We start from the raw sequence: 18,612 nt of genomic DNA on the forward strand, positions 1-18,612 counted from the left end.
GATTCTTTATGGCGCGCAACGCTCATGCGCTGTTCAAATACCTTTTGTTTGGGGGTCTAATTTTATAATCACCGCAAATATTGGAACAATCTTTGTGGTAAAGCTGTGTGAGTCGCATTGCGTTTAAGGGGTTGTAATGCAAGGTGGATGAGTAAGCAGGTTATTTACAAATGATCAACAGCTTTCCCCCCAGATTTATTAAGGGAATGTAGTATACCTTATTAATCAGGTTTTATGTACACAACGATTAGAAAACCTAACAAACTTTATAAAGATTAGAACATCCTGTATCTAGAGATTAACACAATATCACTTTGTAAGAAAATAGTCTTTATTTCGATAATCAACAGGTTTATAAAAGCTTAAGTATTAATTCATAATTGTTTACATGCTATTTATCACGAATATCCCAGTTACCTTTAACCGAAGAATTACAAAATGAGTTTGTAAAGTATATTATGACTTCCTGGGTCTAAGACCCACATTCATGCCTGTGACTGAACGCAGGATGAAGTTTAACATTGGCTTGAGCTGCTCTCCAAGGGGAAGCAATTCGTAGTGTCTAAGGACCTTGCTGATCAGAGCCTTCATCTCCAGAATGGCAAACTTTTGGCCTATGCAGTTCTTAGGCCCAGCACTGAAGGGCACATAGGCGAAGATCTCATGACTTTCCCCTTCTCCATCCAAAAACCGTTCTGGCTTAAAGCTGAGAGGATCGGGGAAATAGTCCGGATCTCGATGGGCAAAGTACATAACCAGATAAATACTGGTATTGGCCGGAATTGTCTTGTTTCCAATCTGCAGATCCTTGTGGGTGTGTCTGCCAACTGCAGGAACTGGAGGATATAGTCGCATTGTCTCCTTGATTACGCATTCCAGATATTTGAGATCATTTAGCTGGGATTGCGTCACAGGAGCGGAGGGATCCCGGCCTAGGACTTGCAGTACTTCTTCGTAGATACGCTCTTGAACTTTTGGATGCCTGGCGATGGCATATAGGGCATGGGACACACCACTACTGGTGGTGTCATCGCCCTCGAACATGAAGGTATCCACCTCCTCGCGAATGTCCGCATCGTTTAATGGTTGATTATCGATAGTCGATTGGAGGAGGATGTCCAGCAGAGCCATCTGCGACTTGCGACCAATTTCGGCATCGCCCAGACCTGCAAGAGATTGGATACAAGTCAGCGTTGTTATATATGACTTCCTGGTAATGCAATGCACCCACTCAGTGGACGGTATGTGCCGTCGGCCTTCGCCCGCTCCACAGTTTCCCGCCGCTCGCGGATGACCTTGTCGGTGAATTCGTGCATGACGCGGATCTCGTTCAAAAGTCGTCTATGTAGAAAAGGTGCTACCAGCGGGAACAGCCAGTCGTAGCGTTGCGAAAACTTGAACATGCGATCCGGTTGGATATAGACCACACTGCATAAGGGGTAGCGAGAATAAAGAAAGTGTTGCCCAGGCCACTATTTATTATTATACCGATATGAACTCACCTCTTGAGCGCCTTGATGTACGGAAAATCGGGGTCATTCTGGGCATTCACCTGGACACCCATGGCGGCCTCTGCAAAATAGTTTAATAAATCAATACTCAGTCAGTACGGTCAGAGCAGTGGTTCTTAATTCACAAACCAATATTATTAATACAATTTTTTTAGTTGTTGAGAAAAAATAAAAGGCAAATTATTAACTCGCATGTGAGACTATTAAAATACAGATACAGATAAAATACAGACCTTTTTTAATTGCTTTATTATTGTGACTATCTAAAAAGTGAATTAATTTATTTAACTTGAACCAATAATAGTTCATAGATTAAAGTTGATTATTAATATTCTCATTAAACGTTCATTAATTAAGATTATAACCCGCTAAACAAAACTTTTTATTTAAATATAATCAAAAAATGTGAATTCAGTGAATTTAGTTTCCAGATACTTGGCAAATAATCCCTGTGTTTCATTCTTATTTGTTTAAATATAAATCTGGTGAAAATATACAATACAGAATCCTCAAAACGCAATGTGTAAAGAATTTTAAAGCCAAGTAAAATATTATATATTTATGATGCCATAAAAATCTTAATTTAGCAAGAAACCTTGACTAACCTGTGATCACATCAAGAGCTGCCAAGGACACATACTTCAACATGTCCAGCGCTGTTTTACCATCGGCGACCGTCCTCAGATTCTCCACCATAATCGCACTATTCCGATCCATGATCTCCACATAGTGCTCGAGGACCTTAAAGTGAAAGGCATGGGTGAAAATCTTCCTCCTGGCATGCCATTTTCTACCCGTGCTAACGAGTAGTCCATCGTTGAGAAAAGGTCGCAGATACTTGTAGAGTTGACCCTTTTCCAGCAGGGTGGTACTGCTCAAGATGGTCTCGAAATACTTCAGATCCTTCGTGTAGATCAAGGACTCCCCTAGGATCCAAAAACGAAATGTCTTACCATATTCGTCAAACTTTTCGCCCACCCAGGGGATAATATCTGAAAAGGAGATTTCATTAGATTTGTTCCATTAAAGAAACGGTTTTATAGAAAACCATAGAAACAATATTTGAAATATTTTTCTTTTGATATTGATTCTATGGTTAGGACCTACTCTCCGCTCCTAAGTGCAGTGCTTGAAGGCCGCAGCCCAGGATCGGAATCGAAATAGGCCCTGGGATCTTGGACTTCTGAAAGGCAGCGACTCTCGACCGTTTTCGAGCAAAGTCCCAGGTCAGGAGCAAGATCAGTGCGCCAGTAATCAGGGTCAGCAACATTTTAGCTACTGTATGTAATGATGACCTCCGAGTGGAGATTATTGGCGGGGATCAGCTTCGGATCAGTCCAGCAGTAAATTTGTTTGCGATGTTGACGCCGTCGCTTTTGTAGATCAACTGTTTGGGACGAGTGTTGATAACCGGCCGCTTGACCAGCCAAGCGCAATTTCGGTATTTAAAAGTTTTTGTATATATTCTCTGTATAATTGGATTCTCTCCCTCTCAGCGAATTGCTCTCAATGGAACTGGTTTTTGTTGAAACATATGAGTTTTGTTTTGATTAAAAGTTCGAGTGTTGCAACTCGCCGCACGCGGATCACATTTTAAGCGAGCTTTTCGTTCTGTCAGATAGTCGAAGTGCCCATGCCGAATAAGCCAGTGCTGATATCGAAAGTGTAAAGTGTACATACAGTGATCGGTCGGTAGAGTGGAACAAGTTTCAGATCGTTTCATGCATATTGTGATGTACCCTGAACGCTAGGTAATATTAAAATACAAAGACACTCAAAGTATTACCGTCAAAACGATTAAAATTAAGAACCCATCGCAAAAAAAAAGTTAACCTGGTCAAACCACATCATATTTTGAAAAGTGTAATTTCGATTGTTTACTGCATAAGCCCTCATGACATATTGTTTGCTAATTATGCATGCGGTTCAGTTTTGGAATTTGATTTGAATGGATTTCACAGCAATCATTTCCATATGGCAGTTTAAAGTACAGTGTCAACCCAGCGATCGACTTATAGCCTTAGCAATTAAAAGGTAATTTTATGCGCCAGAGCGAGCCAAATAGCAAATCCGCGAGGGCACCCAGGAAACAGTAGCATCTTTGGATGAGCAGAGCAAGACACTTGACAAGCCACCAGTCCAAGTACAAGCCCTGTACTTCCAAGCTACCTTCCCTCCAGAAAAAACAGCTGTGACAATCGGAGCGAGGCGACAAGACACGAGACCAGACCTCGACACTACACTCAGAAAATCAGGGACAAAAAATCTGAATAACAATAAAAATAACAAAGGATACATTTGTTTAATTATTGTATATTTTTTAAATCTATTGGCGACCTTTCTACTTTTTGCAATAAATAATCAATAAGTTGACAAGAAATAATGACAACCAAGAGCAAATTGGCAGCATTTTTCTTATCTTTTTCTTCATAATTAGAATAAAATAAAAACCCAAACAGTTGGTAAAACCTCTCATAAAACCATAGAGATTATTTTATTGTTTCACATGTTTTACTGAATTAATAGTTAATGTTTTTGTTTAAATATATTGTAGACCTCCATTAGTCAGTAAATTTCTAAATTTCGTTGCTTTTTTTCTGAGTGTCCGAGGTCTCCAGTTGAATGGACTGCTATTTCTGCTAGTAGTTCTGGCTGCCGTTGTTCCCGGTTAACTCGTTGAACTTGGCGGCAGAGTTCATTGGAGTTGAAGTGGGGAGTCCGGACTGAGGGTGCGGGTACCCATAAGAGATGGGAGGGGACAACTCAGCATAACACACCGGAGACAGTCGTAGCAAGTACATTCACTTGGCGGTCAATTAAGGCACTCGGATGACATCCGCCGACATGGGCCTGGCCAGAAACCAAAACAAGTTATCAAAACGCCGAAACCCCGAAAGAAGTTTACCTTTTCCATGACGATGACGCTGTTCCTCTGACGCCAGCAGAACGGTAAATGGGAGCGTCACATACTATAGTATATATATATATCTTCTATAAAAGATACCAGATATAAGCAGAAAGAAAAGCAAACGCTGGTGAAGCAATCGGCCAAATTGTAGACCGGCTAAAAAACGTCGACTCACGTTATTCCCAGGGAAATTGAAGCAGAAAGCGGAAGAATTTCATGGTGAAGTAGTGTAGGTAATTATGCGGGTCCCGGTGTCGGGGAAAAATATAGGAAAACTCAATCAATAAGTGCACGCCCATCTGCGAAACGGGGGAAAACCCGTGACAGGCACGTAGTACAACCCCATGAAGAGATGGATACCCATTCCCTTATAGACAATATAGCTGCATCCAATCTTAAGCAGCTGTAAGTGGGGTTCGAGTTAACTCCTTTGTTTAGCTTGCCCAAAAAACGCATGTTTCCTGCTTCCGCTGCAGTCAAAACACAGAGTCACTCAACTGCCATTTACCAATGGCTCCCAAACTCCCGAAAAACCACCCAATCTCCCCCAGATTTAGCACCACCCTCCATGGCCATTGACATCGAACAAAGAGCTGGAGTTTTGTTTTGACGCATTTTCGGTGTTACCCCGGCAACCGGCAAACCGTAGAACCGAAAGAATAACATGTCTGGGGATCCCTGAATGGGATGGGTCTTTGTTGGTGGGTGGTGGAGCGGGTCTACTCACTGGAGGGTTGGTAATGCCAGCAGCACGTGCTTGGGACACTGCGCCTGCTCGTGGAAAAACAAATACCAGCTGATTGCGAAAGTCTATCAACAAAGTTGCCGAGTCCAATGTTGCCAGGTTTAACCCCAGAAAGTTAAAGGTACAAAATGCATTCATCTAAGGGGTTTTATTCTAATATACAAATTAATTAGTTAAAATTAGTTAGTTAAAAATCGTTTATTTATCTTAAACTTTTTATTTTTATCACAATAGATTTCTTATTATTGACTTTAGTTTCAAATATAAATAAACTAAATATATATATTGAAACCTTTTTATTTCTAAAAAGCTCTAAGGAGTATCTGAATATCTTTTGCTTACCAACAAAAGCTAGAGTTTTTTGCACACCATTTTGTTGAGCTATAGGGATAGCCATTGCCAAATTTCGATTTCACAAAGCAGCCAAAAAGACGCGACACCTTGAACTTGAGGTGAAATTTTAGCTTTTAACCCAGAGCAACAATTAAGCAAGATTTTGGCTGGGCAAAACTATAAACAAAAAAACACAAAAGCCTCGAGAGTTGGCAACAATTTTAAAACCTTCCGCGGGGTCGGCCTAATGAAATGTCGAATGGCCAGACAAAAGAGCAAAACAGCCAAGCAAAAAGCGAAAAAACTGTAAGCCCATGTTGACGTTGTAATTTTGCATCATTACCGCCGCCGCCTTCAACTGCTCTCCTCCGACTTCAAAAGCGGGTAAACTGCGGCGTGGGAAAGTCAACCCGTGGCGAACTTGAATCTGGCCAACTCTGGGATCTCTGGGATCTGTGAGATCTGTGAGATCTCCGAGGTATCCGCTCATTGTCCGGGATCTTCATTACCTTTCATTGCTCTCGTCAACTTGCTTGGCGCCTTCGTGGGCAATCGTCACTCTTTTTGGAGTGCCAAAAATCGCTGCTCTTGGGACTTTTGCGAATCCCATTCGCTTTCTGGCATAATTCGTTGCATAAGTCAATTTCTGCTTACCTGGTGATTTATATGACGCGATACATTACCGGCAATTCACCTGAGTTTCATGTGGCTGCACTTGCAGAAAAGAGGGGCCGTAAATTGCAATACAAAATAGTTATCTCACACTTTAAACTTCTAACCCTTTTAATTAAAGATGAATTATAAAATGATGATATAAAATAACAATTATAATAATTGATCTTCAATATTCTTTCTTTTAAATATTTTCTAACAATTTATCTTAGAATTGATAAAATAACTTACTTTAAATCATATATTTTTCTAAGTGCTGCCAGATGATCTGCCTGATATTATTGCCTGATATTTATTTGCGGTTTGCCATCATGCTTCTGTTGGAAATATATCATGTTTTAGTATTATTACCTGCGAGATATTATTAAATTTACTTATTTAGCCTCAGCTGCGGCTGTAGCCTTGTTGAAAACCGCTCAAACCGTTGCCAGGGCCGTTGATTTATTATTGCTTTTGAATCTCGCACCGAGCACTTGACATAGAGACAATGCCAGAGACCCTCTGGAAACTGAGATGATGCGAGTGCAGCAAGTATTCTTCACATATTTTATATATTTTTGCATACATTTTCAACACCTTGAGTGAATTTGTGAGTTTACAACTTATTTAGAGCCGGCGGAGATGGTGTCGTGTTAGGGTCTCATAAAGCCGAGGTTTGATGGCGTGCAATTATTTATGCCGCGCCAAATAGTTTAAAAAACAATTCATTTTGTTATATCATTAAGTCCCCATAAAGCGCTGCCGCATTGCCAAACTGATCGCGTGATCACTCTCAGTCTCACTATGCATTCACTTTTTGGCAAAAAAAAGAAGAAATTTTAATTACCTCACTGGGTAATTCAATTACAAAACGCGAGTGAGTATGTGCGGACGATGATCAACGATCCTTGGAATGGCTTCTAATTATATACAGAAAAACATCTCTATTCCGCGGAAACTGAGCTCTCAGCTGTCAGTCCTAGGAAATAAAGTCGGTTTTGCCTTGCTTCTTCTATTTCTGGGTGTGTCTTATAGCCATTGACCGCACCCTGGATTTGGCACTCAAACTAATTGCTGGCTAAACGCTTTCCAAAGGGCAATTACTGCATTAAAACTATAGCCATCGAGCCGAGGAAACGGGAGAAGTCCAGAAGCCCGGGAGGAGCCATTCGCGTGTCTGCCCTCTGACCTATGACTCCTGGCCAAATATAATCCCCTCTCACTCCACAACGTCTGCAATTTTTGCCATTATTCCATTAGCCAAGCTTTTACTTTGATTTCACGTTTCAGCAGTTGTGGCTAAACTCTGAACTTTAGCAATACCATTTTCCATGTGGTTATGCATGGTAATTGAATTCACGTTTGAGTTTGATTTCAGTTTGATTTGGAGTTTTGCTTTTAGATATATATTTTAATAAGGTGTAGCTGCTTAGTTAATATAGTTTTTGTGCTACTCTTCATTTGATTATCTAATAATCTTAAAAATATTGTTTATCAACCTTTTATCTTCTTATTTAAAAGACAACAAAGTATTAAAAGGTGCTAACAATCCGGTTAGTGGGTTTTTATTCTACTCTTAAAAAGATTTTGAAACGAATCATATTTCTTTAAAGAAGTGTAGACCCACAAATTCTTAATATTGTTATCATGCTGATATCTCGAATAATTTCCTGCATCTTGTATAGCGTTCATGTATACTTCAGTGTGTTCATCATTATTTCTCCCATGCAGTACATATTCTTGAGGTGTTAACACTCTGTTTATATAGTTGTCATGCTACTCTTGAACAGATTTTAACGCGATCAGCAGGCAGTGGACAAAGTGACCGATGTCTTAGGTAAACGAGGTCCGAAAACCCAACACCTGGTCAACGTTTTTGCCTGTTCTGTCAAACATTTTCCAAATTAATATGCAATTTAGCTGTCAGCAGTTTGGCTGTTTGTTTACCTGCCTCGACGGTGGGCAGGTGCTGAGCTTCGTCGGGATTGAGATTCAGATGGGTATACCTATGTGTCTTGGGACCCAGTCTAGGTTGCCTGCTCATTCGTCTTTGTTCGCTCGTCGTGTGCAGTCCGCTTTTCAATCGCTTTTCCAGTGCCTTTTGGATTGAAAAAACAAAAAACAATCACGTGCTGTGATTTCCCAAATGTGAGTGAGCTTCGTTTTTCCTTTTGCATTGCCATTGCCGAATCCAAATCCGAACAAGTTATCGCTTAGCGGTTTTTTAATGCCGCCTGTCGTTCCAAATAACCCGTGACATATATAAATGCCGGGCCCATTTCGTTTGGGTTTTTGTTTTCCACCGGATTTTTGACTCACGCTGCGAGATAAAATATCTCAAGGCGCTTGGCATCCAGAAATCAAAATGTACCGAAGCATGTCCGGTGACTAATAAGTGTCTGGTCAGAAGATTATGAAAAGTCTTCGAGTCGTTCTTAACGGTGCCGTTTACAAAAAGACTGCCAATATACAAGTCGGTTTCAATTCGATACAGATAGAATCTTGTTTTTGCTGAGACAAAGCCCCGCTTTTGATCAATAGAAGTGCTGAATGGAATGTGCGGGAAAAAACGTTATGCAATAGATCAAAAGATTGGAGTGGAATTTTATGCCATTTTCATCAAGCGAAGATTGATCATGGAATAATTGAGGGGCTAGAATTGTTTAGAGCGCATATATTTTTTAAACTTTAAACATGATTGTTAGCAAACAAAAACTTTTAAGGTCAGGTCAATAACAAAAGTAAAAATATTGAGTTTATACATAGAATGAAAAATATTTCGATTATTTTCTAAAATATTGTTTGCACAAACATTGGCTTTCGGATAAAGACTTAAATACAAATTCAATACCAATTTCCCCCGCAAATAGATGAATAATGCAACAATATTTCCCCAACAATTTCCATGGTCCAACATACTTTTCAATGTCAGTTTGTACTTGGAAACTCAATAGCTTAGAGGATAATCCCCCGAGCCAAGCAATCAACTTGTCTCATTAACCGCCCGCGGTTCGTTAACGTCAACATCTGACGGCCAATAAAAATGAGAGCCAGCCATAATAACAATAACCAATCCGGCGACCATTTGCAGAAGAAAATTCCATTGCCATCTATGAGGAAAATCGCTGCCCAGCGCCTAATAAATGGCCATGGATGGTCCCCTATTAAAGGAGAAAGTTGGCTTCGGTTTGGCTGAAGAGCAAAAAAATCTCAGCAGAAATAAAAGGCCGACTGTCGATCGCTTCCTGGGCATTCTTTTCGAAGGGGGCCGTACAAATAAGGCAGCTCGCCTCGCTCATTAGTGGCCAGGAAAATGCCATGTCACGAGTTTCCTATTAAGATGGGGAAAATGGGAACGGATTGGGCTCTCCAGACCATTGAGGAAAACGCACGTTTTCAGTAATTCCTGCATGCACTCGTATCTGCACTCGATGTATTTTATCTTGTATCTCGTGGATACGCACCTTAATTGCCACACTTTATGCACACTTTTAACGGCTTCACTTCTGTGTGTTTCTCTTGCAGCAATCTCGTTGCGAAAAGCAAAAGTCACTCGGGCATCGCAGCACCCCTCGGCCTTGGCCCCCAGCTACCACCACTTCCCATTGGCGGCGGCTTCGTGAAGTTGCGACATGTAGCCAAGGAGGAGGAGACACCCAGCAGCAGCAGCACATCCTCCGCCAAGGAATCGCCGGATAAGCAGAAGGATCCCACCCAGGATCAAGGAGAAGCTTCGGGAGACGCATCGAATCCAACGGCTCTGCCACAGTTTCTTCAAGGCGTCCAACGATCAGCAACTGAGGTAAGTAAGGGACATTCTCTGTAAAAGATATATATTTTAACGGTTATATAAATGCCACAAAAATGTATTAATTTAAACCAAAAATATGTAAATAACATTTTTACGATTTTAAAATATATTTTAACCTGGGCATTTAAACAATTATCTCGATATTAATTATATAATATATATTAATTTTAAATACTTCAAATCCAATTCCAAAGTAAATATCGAAATTCTAATATTCAAAATTAATCAGCATTGAAAGCTTACTTTGTGGTATTATAAATGCGACAGTGATATAATAACAAACCGAATCGAACCAATATAAAATACCCCCTGAATCACTTCGATTCAGAACCCCCTGAATTACATCTGACCCAGTGTCAATTAAGCCGATTCACGTGTGAGCTCATCCCAACCATCCATTATCCATTATCCATTTATCCAGGTCATGGGCCCCGATCAGCGGTCTTTGGTGATCGCGAAGACCGGCTCCATTGCGGAGCGTTTGGCGGCGCTGCACAAAAGTGGCGAGGACGACTGGAAGAAGCGCATCTCGAAGCGCGACGAAGTCGACGATGTGCACCGCGAAAACTTCGTAAACGTGAGTACTCAGCACTTGTATCTCGTATCTGGTTTATCGCAGCTGGGAGATAGGTTAAGCTGCAACGCATTTGATCGCCCGTGGACCGCAACGGATCCGATCTCGATCTCGCTCTCGATAGCAATTGCGTGAAAATGGTTTCCTTATTGCTAATCGTTTTGTTTATTAACGTTGTTGCACTGCACATTTTCTGCAATTTCTGCAATGTGCCCGTTGTTCGTGCAATGCCAACTGAGCGTTAAACCTGACGGCAATGACATAATAATGCGAGAAGTGCAAGTGATAGCGATCGCGGAGGTTTGCGGGTGGTATCTGGATGATGTGTGACTTACATCCCGGGGCGGGAACTGACGTAATTAGACTGAGTTCCGCGATAAGGCGCCTTGTTGGGTATATTTTCTTTATGATTAATCGGAGTAGCTCATAATCCAAATAAGACCGTTCTGTGCTCACTAAGCCTAAATACCTGCAAACTGGCCCATGGTTACTGAAAAGTCATTAAAGACTTTCGATAAGAAATATAATCAAGGCTTTTAAAAAATATATGATAAGAATACTTCGAAGGATTTTGTATTATATTCGCTACTTATTAATAATTTAATATTTCCTTTCAAAGATAAATTTATATTAATTTTAATTAATTATTATTAATTATATTTTACCTCAGTTTTGACCTTTCCAACATCCTGTGATCAAAGAAAATTAATCGGCAAAATACTCTTGAGCGATAAGAAACTTAGTATATAACATCTTATTTTTTCATTATATTGTTTAAAATTATCACAATTCTGGAATTTATTTTTCTGATTTACTTGACAAATGTACATTACGTATACGTCAAGTGAAACAACGCCGTCTACACAAAAATGTTGCATACTTTCAGGCACATATTGTACACAGCGCCATCTATTTTATACGTTCAAGTTGAATTGCTTTCCAAATGAAAACGAACTTTTTCACTTTTTTTTTTGGGGAAGTGCAAGTTTGGCAAGTTTTTGTTTTCACTAAGCCAGAAAAAAGTTTCGCCTGCTTTTGGCATATTATTTATGGGCATGGGCACTTTGCTCGCATCAGACTTGGTTTAAAATCCGATTCCGTTTGGACTGTCAATTAGCCGATCCATTCAAAATTGCCGCTAGCTTTTGGCGAGACATGAAGTTTAGTGAACTCTCTCTATTAAACGGTTACATCTGGTCCATAATTATGCGGGTAGACTTCAGCCGCCCTTTTCGCGCCTTCCCTCAAAAGCAATACCCGAAGTAATCACACTTAATTACTGGGACCCCGCCCCCTTATACGTATATATATCCCATCGTCTGTTGGGAGAGAGAAATTGTGAGGAAATCGTGTCAGAGCGATCTTCTGACCCACACACCAAACAAAATGCATATTATATTCCCCACTCTCAGGCAAAATTAGTTTTCAAGTGCTGTCGCTTTGTTGTTGTTATTGTTGCTACAGCTGTTACTGTTTAAGTTTGTTTCCTATTTTCTTGGTTGTTGTGTGCACTGAAAAAAGTATTGTATTTTATATATAAATCAATACATGGAGTGAAAAGAAATAGCTTTATTAAATAGTCTTGTAATTTAAAAAGTTTTGCGCCTACTTTTAAAAAATCCAAGAAACATCTATGAGTTCGGGAGGGGTTTGAAAATACATAATAAAATATATATTTTTTCATTCGTTTATATTCTTTCGTAAAATATCTTAAATCACTACATTTATCTGTGGTAATTGTATATTACTTATTCAAAAATTGTGTTCTATGTTCTTGGCGACAGTACAGTGGGACAAGGTCAATGTGCAGGGCATATATTTAGAAATGATACATCATTTGGGAGGGAGTGCCCATGAAACCCCCTAATTCCCCCCAAAGTTCTTCCCTCATTTTCCGCCACACGACACTTGACGCCCATTATAGTACAATTTATTAATAATTAAGATGAATTTCTGTTTTCCCTGCTCTGATGGTCTGATGGATCCGAGACACTCGTATTCATGCGCTGCTTGGCAGCCATCCCAGGTGGCGTATGAGCAATTAGTCTGCCCAACTCTTTGACGCAGAGTCCCAGAGCGTGTGTCAAAGCAGAAAGAAATCTTTTGTAATTTAGCACAATTTATCAGGCCACGATCGCAGAAAGTTGGCGAGCAAACGAGCGGAGCAAATGAAAATGCGCATAATAATGAAGGGCACAGCAGAATACAGCATCCCAGAATCCAGCATTCAGGAGTTTCAGTTTCAGCAGGGCAACTACAAATATATAGACAGACTCGGTTTTTTCTGCTCCTGCCTTTACAATTTCGAGGCGGCTGCCAACTTCCATTTTGCCATAATTTTCTAAACTTGCCTTGTGGGCTGTGGCAGCAGCCACATCTGAAAAAGCAACAAAAACTGCAGCAGCAAGATCACACACTGAGAAAAATAAATATATGTATAAAATGGAGGCTGAATTTATTGATTCACTGTAATTTCTTGTAAAAATTCAAGGTGTTTCATTAAAAAAACATTGTCTATATTTCATACAATTTTGTTTGGGACCATATTTTTTCATAAACTATTTCTTACAAATCTTTGCATATTAAATTTTAAATAAATTTTTGTTGCTTTGTGTACTAGTAATAATATTATTTAATCTGCCAATTCCCAGAATCTATGAAAAATTTTCCTGAATGTAACAGCAATTACAAAGTGAAAAAATAAGATGGTTAAAAAAGAGGCGGACGAAGGTTGCTTTTGGACTGCTTCTAACTGGCCGAAGTTGTTGTTTTTAGGGGCTACGTCTGGTCCACAGCATTTGATCTCTGTCTCGATCTTGAACGTGCTCATCTTCCAGCTGCAGGCCTCGCCTCATGCTGTTGTAAATTGTTTTGTAAATTTGATATACTTGCAGTTTTTGTAGGGCTCCTCTGTCTACTTCATTATCATTGTGCTGTTGCTGTTGCTGTGGATGTTGCTGGTGTGCAATGGATGTTGCTGCCGTGCTGCTGATGTTGCTGCTGTACTTGTTCATTAGTCCATGCCCTCTCAGCAGTGACAACAAGAGCAGAAAAAAACAGCAGTAGCCCGCGCTGTTCATAAACTTCTAAAATCAACTGCTGCCCTCTGTTTTCTCCGCTTGTTGCTTTATTTATATCTGTATCTGTATCTGGCCGATGTATCTACAAGCTGCAAGAATGCCTGCTTATTGCTGATTACTTTTATTGCCTCTGTATGTGATTCATTACTTTCTGAGATAAGGTGGTTTGTCGCCTGGTTTCATTGCTCTCGTTCTTCTACCTTTTTTCTTAGCTTTAAGTGCTATTGAATTTTTAGACAATTACATCATTGTCTTTCATGCTGCTGAACTTGCATTGGTTTATTTTTAGTCCGACTAAATTTAATTTCGCGTTAGGCCTTCTTGGCTGCCTGCTTCGCTGGTGATTCATCAGCTTGGGCAGATGTGGACCCAGCCCAAAAATTTCGTTGTCCCTTTTTATGTGGTCACATTCCAGCCACGAAAGTGTACAGAAAATGTGTGTGTATATTGATGATAAATTTAATTTTTGGGAAAATAAAAACCTGGTTTTACAACAGGATCAACTAAATCATTTTTGCTGTAGTTATTTTATTTAAAGACACAATTTAAGTTTTTAGTTTATTAGGAATTAGCCATCTTTTATTTTCCCCTTATTTCTGGTATGCCCACAATGATCTTGTTTATTACGCTTAGTTTAATTTAAAAAGCCTCCTTGGTTGACGTCTTCGCAGTTTTGCCTTCGTCATTGGAGCTTCGTTTCCCTCGAAGACCCGGCTTTTGGAAGAATCCGATCCCGAGTTCGTCGGTTTGAAAATTTACGAGGCAGTACGAATCGCGACTTGGAAGCGAGCGGTTCGCAATTCGCAGCGTGAATTCGACTTTGATTTTCAAAGCTTTCGATCCGATTCGCCTGACTTTGTTGCTATTGTTATTAGTATGCATTATTACTCGCTGCCGGTTCCAATTGACATTAAAATTGATAAGCGGCAAACTAAAAATAAAACTAGAGGCCCGTTGCGGGTTGCATAAAAAGTAATGCGAAGTGGTTTCCTGAGTTGCATAAACTGTCGAATGCAGCAGGAAGCGAACGGCGGTGTTTTTATTTATTTTTTAGCTGGTGTTCGCCTGGCTTGCCGAAAAGAAAAAGTGAAATATGAAATATGAAATTATGAAAAACGGTGCACAAATATCAAAGTGTTTCAAGGCTGGCTATTCCACTTGTGTGGACACATAAAGAAAAATATAAATACCCACCCACCTGCAAATGAAACTTTCTCAAAGTGCGACTGTCAAAATAAAATCTTTGAAATGAAATCTCCCAAGTGACCGCAATCGCGTTGGCCATTACAAATCGTGTAGAAAAGATTCGGAAACAGAACCAGAACCCACGCAAATTGTTCAGAAATAACAATTTCATTTTATTCAGTGCAAAGTCTGTTCTGAAATCTAAAAGGCGCATCTGTTTTCACATCTACATGCACTGCAAATGTCTATATTAGATGTGGAAAATTTACAGAAAGATGACACAAATTTCTAAGGGGCGCAAAATCAACAATTAGCAATTAATTCCCATAAATCACAAAAGAGGCATCAGTTGTTGTTGTTGTTGATTCGTGCTGTTCTAAATTTGGTTTATTTACCTACGTGAGCTGTTTGCATATGTCGCGCCTCAGATAAACCTGGCAAATAATAATGAAGATGATACAAAGAACGCAGTGGAAATGTGGAAACCCCACCAAATATTTGCACATTAAAGAGGGAAATAAAAGGATTACTTTTGGAACAGATAAATAATGGAATGCAAAAATATCTGACTTGAAAGGCAAATTAAAGTTAATGCCTATTCTTGATAGATAAAAACTAAGCAATATTAAGTTATGTAAACCTTTAGCAAATTTCATATTTATGGTTTTAAATCATTGATGAAAACTATATTTTGTTCATTGTTGCTAGTAATAAAACTAGATTGTTGCAGTTGGCGATAATTTTTTTATAAGGAACTGAATCATTTAAATGAGATATAAATTTCCCAAGAACGACATGAATCATATAAATATTTTGTGTGATTCGAATTAATTATAAATTCAACCTACTTTATAAAATATTAAAGTGGAAGATAGCAGAAATTATCTGTTTTAATTGATAATAAATTAAACTATTGCAAATATGGTAGGACAAAATAAATTATGAGCTCTAAAAAACAAATTTCGAAAATTTTCAACGTCTGACCCTTAAAGGGTTAAGGTTTCTTTCTGAATTCGCTGAAAGAAGTTCTTTGAAATGAAAGTTGCCCATTTGCTGGCTCCCTTGCACCCGCACGTTCTTATCAGACATAACAAACTACTTGACCCAAGGAGACCCAACCAGAACAAAAACAACAACAACAACGGCATAACAGCATCATCAGATTGCCAAACAGAATTCTGCGCAAGTGCAGCAGAACAGACCTCTCCCCAATAAGCGAGCGAGAGGCCAACAAACTTAACGAAAGAGAGAGGAGGGCTCCTCAAAGAGAGGCAGAGCTCCAAGAGCGACGCGCGCAACTGTCGTCAAGTTTTTGGGGAGCAGTATCGCGTCGGCATTAAACGTTTAAGTTCAAAACGAGGAGCCAAAGAGAAGAGAACGACCGCGAGGCGCAACGGAATACAAAAAGCGTCAAAGAAATAAAAGAATCACAAACCGAAACTCGTACAAAAAAAACATATTGCAAACTAAATAAATAAATAAAGATCGCGATATCGGATGTCCGACAAGATAAAAATACGCACTAATGCAGATATAAGTATAAATATTAATGCAAACAGCGGCGCAAAGTGTAAAACGCAGCGGACATCACTTGACGAAAGGTGTGTGGGGATTTAATCCTTAATTCCCGTTAAAAAATAAATTATTAACAAAGAAAAATGAATAAGCTAATATTGAATAAGATTTTGCAATGTTTTGATTCTCATTAGGTCAATAAAGTCGTGAAAACCAATTGGAATCTATCAAAATATTTTTAAACCAAAGTATTTTTCGAGAAATTCATCTAATGCTTAGCAAAAAAAAAAGAGTGTAATAAACTACAGAAAAAGATTACAAAATAGAAACCCAGTTTTAGCCAATTATTAAAAAATATATGTATATTTTTTAATCAATAAAGGTAAACTAAAGCCACGAACAAAGAGTTATACCAGTCACGGAAGGCATTGCTAAATTAATAAAAAACGCAAGTAAATATTTTGCAATGTGTTCCGTTCTGCAGCCAAGTGAATGCCAGCCATTAAATTAAATAAAGTATTCCATTATTTAACCAATCCCCTTGTAGAGTGATGTGATGTCATAATAAAACTTTGCCCTTATCGACAATAATAAAAAAACAAAAAGAAGAAGTGCAAAAACGATATCAGCGGAAAAGCGAGGTAAAAGTTAATAAATACCCGCCAACGAAATCAAATTGCAATTTGTGATAACAAAGCGAGCATGACGGACTACACGGATTACTTGGATTCGGCCTGGGAATATGCGGAGTGGCTGCCCTACCTGCTGGTCACCTACGTGCTGATCACCCTGCTTCCAAAGTCCATGATCCGGATAAAACGCTTTGCAGATGCGGATTACGAAGCGAACAGGAACAAGTTCCATCGCTGCTACGGTCCGGAGCTGTGCTGCCATGTCCTGGCCCAGGAGCAGGCGGCGGGAAAGGTCAAACCCAAGGCCAGAAAGCCGGTGACCCGAGTTTATCCCAAGCGTCAGCAGGTGACCCCGAAAGCAGAGCTTCCACCTCCAAGTCCGGCGCCTGTGAAGCGGAGTAATGTCACCAAGATCGCCCGGATGTTTGAGACCGGCACCACACGCCAGGTGAACCGGGTGGCACCTGTAACGCTGCCCGAGATCCGGATGTTTGGAGCCAGCGATGAGTCCAGGGATTCAACGCCCTGCGCCTCGAGGAAAACAAGCATTGCTAGTCAGCTCTCGGCTCAGTTGCAGCACATTGAGCAGACGATGCACCTGTGGCAGGAACTAGAGGAGGAGCCCCCGAAGAAGTCACCAGCCCACAGCAATGATTGGGAACCCATGGCAGTGCCAGTTTCGAGACGCACCAGGGGCACCTCAGCCACGCCCTCCACGGCCTCGCCTCTCTCCAGCTCCCCGGAACCAGAGCACCCTTCTCCAGTTCTGCTGAGGAAACCGCCTTCGCTGTGCCTGCAGACCAGTATGGAGGACATCTTTCAGGTGATTGCCCGGAGTGCCGAGGAGCAGGAGGACTGTCCGGACTGCCACTGTCTGTCGCCGGTGACCTGCATCGATGACATACTCTCCGAGAGGAGGTTCTCAAGGCCCCTGTCCGCCTACTCCATCACCGATCTCCTCAACGAAGAGCAGGCCTCCTGTGTGGAGGAGACCACCTATATTAATGAAACCAGATGAGCAGCGCAGAGGGATCGATGCCCCACCAGGGTCGTTTTATAGTGCCATCCCCCAGGGTCAGATGGAATCACCAGGAAGACTTCCCATCCAGGCATTTGTTCGGGAACAAAGCCACTGGAGACCTTGCCAAGCCTCACATTTCCTACAGCCCCCTGCATTTTGTTTGTTTAATCGATGAAAACTTAAGCAAATCAAAGTAGAAACTCTTCAACTCAAGTCGCAATTGGCAATCGAAGCCTCCCTGTACTTAGTTAACCTTATAAATTGTATAAACGTTCTTATTTGTCCATTAAACCAAACCCAATTTGTAATTGCGAAGCATCTCATTAATGAGTAGAGAACAGTACTGCTAAACTAATATGCTGATTGTATGTATTAACTATAAATAAATATGAATTTGTATTTTAGTATTACTTATCGTTAAATGTACTATATGTTATAAATGAAAATTGTATAAAATGCAACAAAATTCGTAATAAAGAGCAACTATTGTGTATTTTCGTTTGCACAGCTGCTAGAAGCATTCGAAAAATTTTAGATGAATGTTGATTATCTATTATTTGCACTTTTACCCTGCTACAGCTGCCAGCTAATTTATTTTGCAGTTTGGCAAGTCTTCAACCATCGAAGCGTGTCTTCGACCTGAAAC

General features: G+C 40.1%; 3 protein-coding genes across 12 annotated transcripts in view; 2 read left to right on the forward strand and 1 right to left on the reverse strand.

Moving 5' to 3' along the window:
- The window catches only part of LOC108052880 (supervillin), a 124,442-nt gene that overhangs the window by 98,993 nt on the left and 6,837 nt on the right, over positions 1-18,612 (forward strand). For all 8 annotated transcript variants that reach the window (XM_044458191.1, XM_044458189.1, XM_044458190.1 and 5 more), the window contains 2 exons: positions 9,674-9,950; positions 10,381-10,536. In XM_044458191.1, coding sequence (XP_044314126.1) covers positions 9,674-9,950; positions 10,381-10,536 — 433 coding nt within the window. The remainder of the gene's footprint in view (positions 1-9,673; positions 9,951-10,380; positions 10,537-18,612) is intronic.
- On the reverse strand, positions 314-3,113 carry LOC108052881 (probable cytochrome P450 4d20). Its single transcript, XM_017135403.2, has 5 exons — positions 2,619-3,113; positions 2,117-2,503; positions 1,503-1,572; positions 1,232-1,428; positions 314-1,166 (listed from the first exon to the last, which is right to left on the reverse strand). The coding sequence occupies exons 1-5, from the start codon at positions 2,779-2,781 to the stop codon at positions 457-459; spliced, it is 1,527 nt and encodes a 508-aa protein (XP_016990892.1). The 5' UTR covers positions 2,782-3,113; the 3' UTR covers positions 314-456.
- Positions 14,493-18,500, forward strand: LOC108052882. Of its 3 annotated transcripts, none has more exons than XM_017135406.2 (2): positions 14,493-14,585; positions 16,861-18,500. In XM_017135406.2, exon 2 carries the CDS (start codon positions 17,016-17,018, stop codon positions 17,961-17,963), a length of 948 nt encoding a protein of 315 aa, XP_016990895.1. In that variant the 5' UTR covers positions 14,493-14,585; positions 16,861-17,015; the 3' UTR covers positions 17,964-18,500. The 3 variants fall into 3 exon arrangements, with proteins under 3 accessions (XP_016990895.1, XP_016990893.1, XP_016990894.1); XM_017135404.2 differs by lacking the exon at positions 14,493-14,585 and adding an exon at positions 14,726-16,399; XM_017135405.2 differs by lacking the exon at positions 14,493-14,585 and adding an exon at positions 16,409-16,695.

Source organism: Drosophila rhopaloa, unplaced genomic scaffold (assembly GCF_018152115.1).
Source record: "Drosophila rhopaloa isolate 14029-0021.01 unplaced genomic scaffold, ASM1815211v1 contig_163, whole genome shotgun sequence".
Classification (NCBI taxonomy): domain Eukaryota; kingdom Metazoa; phylum Arthropoda; class Insecta; order Diptera; family Drosophilidae; genus Drosophila; species Drosophila rhopaloa.

Bases quoted from the DNA above. Each gene is read 5' to 3' on its own strand.
- LOC108052881 (XM_017135403.2), bottom strand. From the start codon at position 2,781: ATGTTGCTGACCCTGATTACTGGCGCACTGATCTTGCTCCTGACCTGG. The intron at 1,573-2,116 runs GTTAGTCAAGGT...ACTATTTTGCAG, and splicing joins AGCTCTTGATGTGATCACAG to AGGCCGCCATGGGTGTCCAG. The intron at 1,167-1,231 runs GTGGGTGCATTG...AATCTCTTGCAG, and splicing joins CGGCACATACCGTCCACTGA to GTCTGGGCGATGCCGAAATT.
- LOC108052882 (XM_017135406.2), top strand. From the start codon at position 17,016: ATGACGGACTACACGGATTACTTGGATTCGGCCTGGGAATATGCGGAG.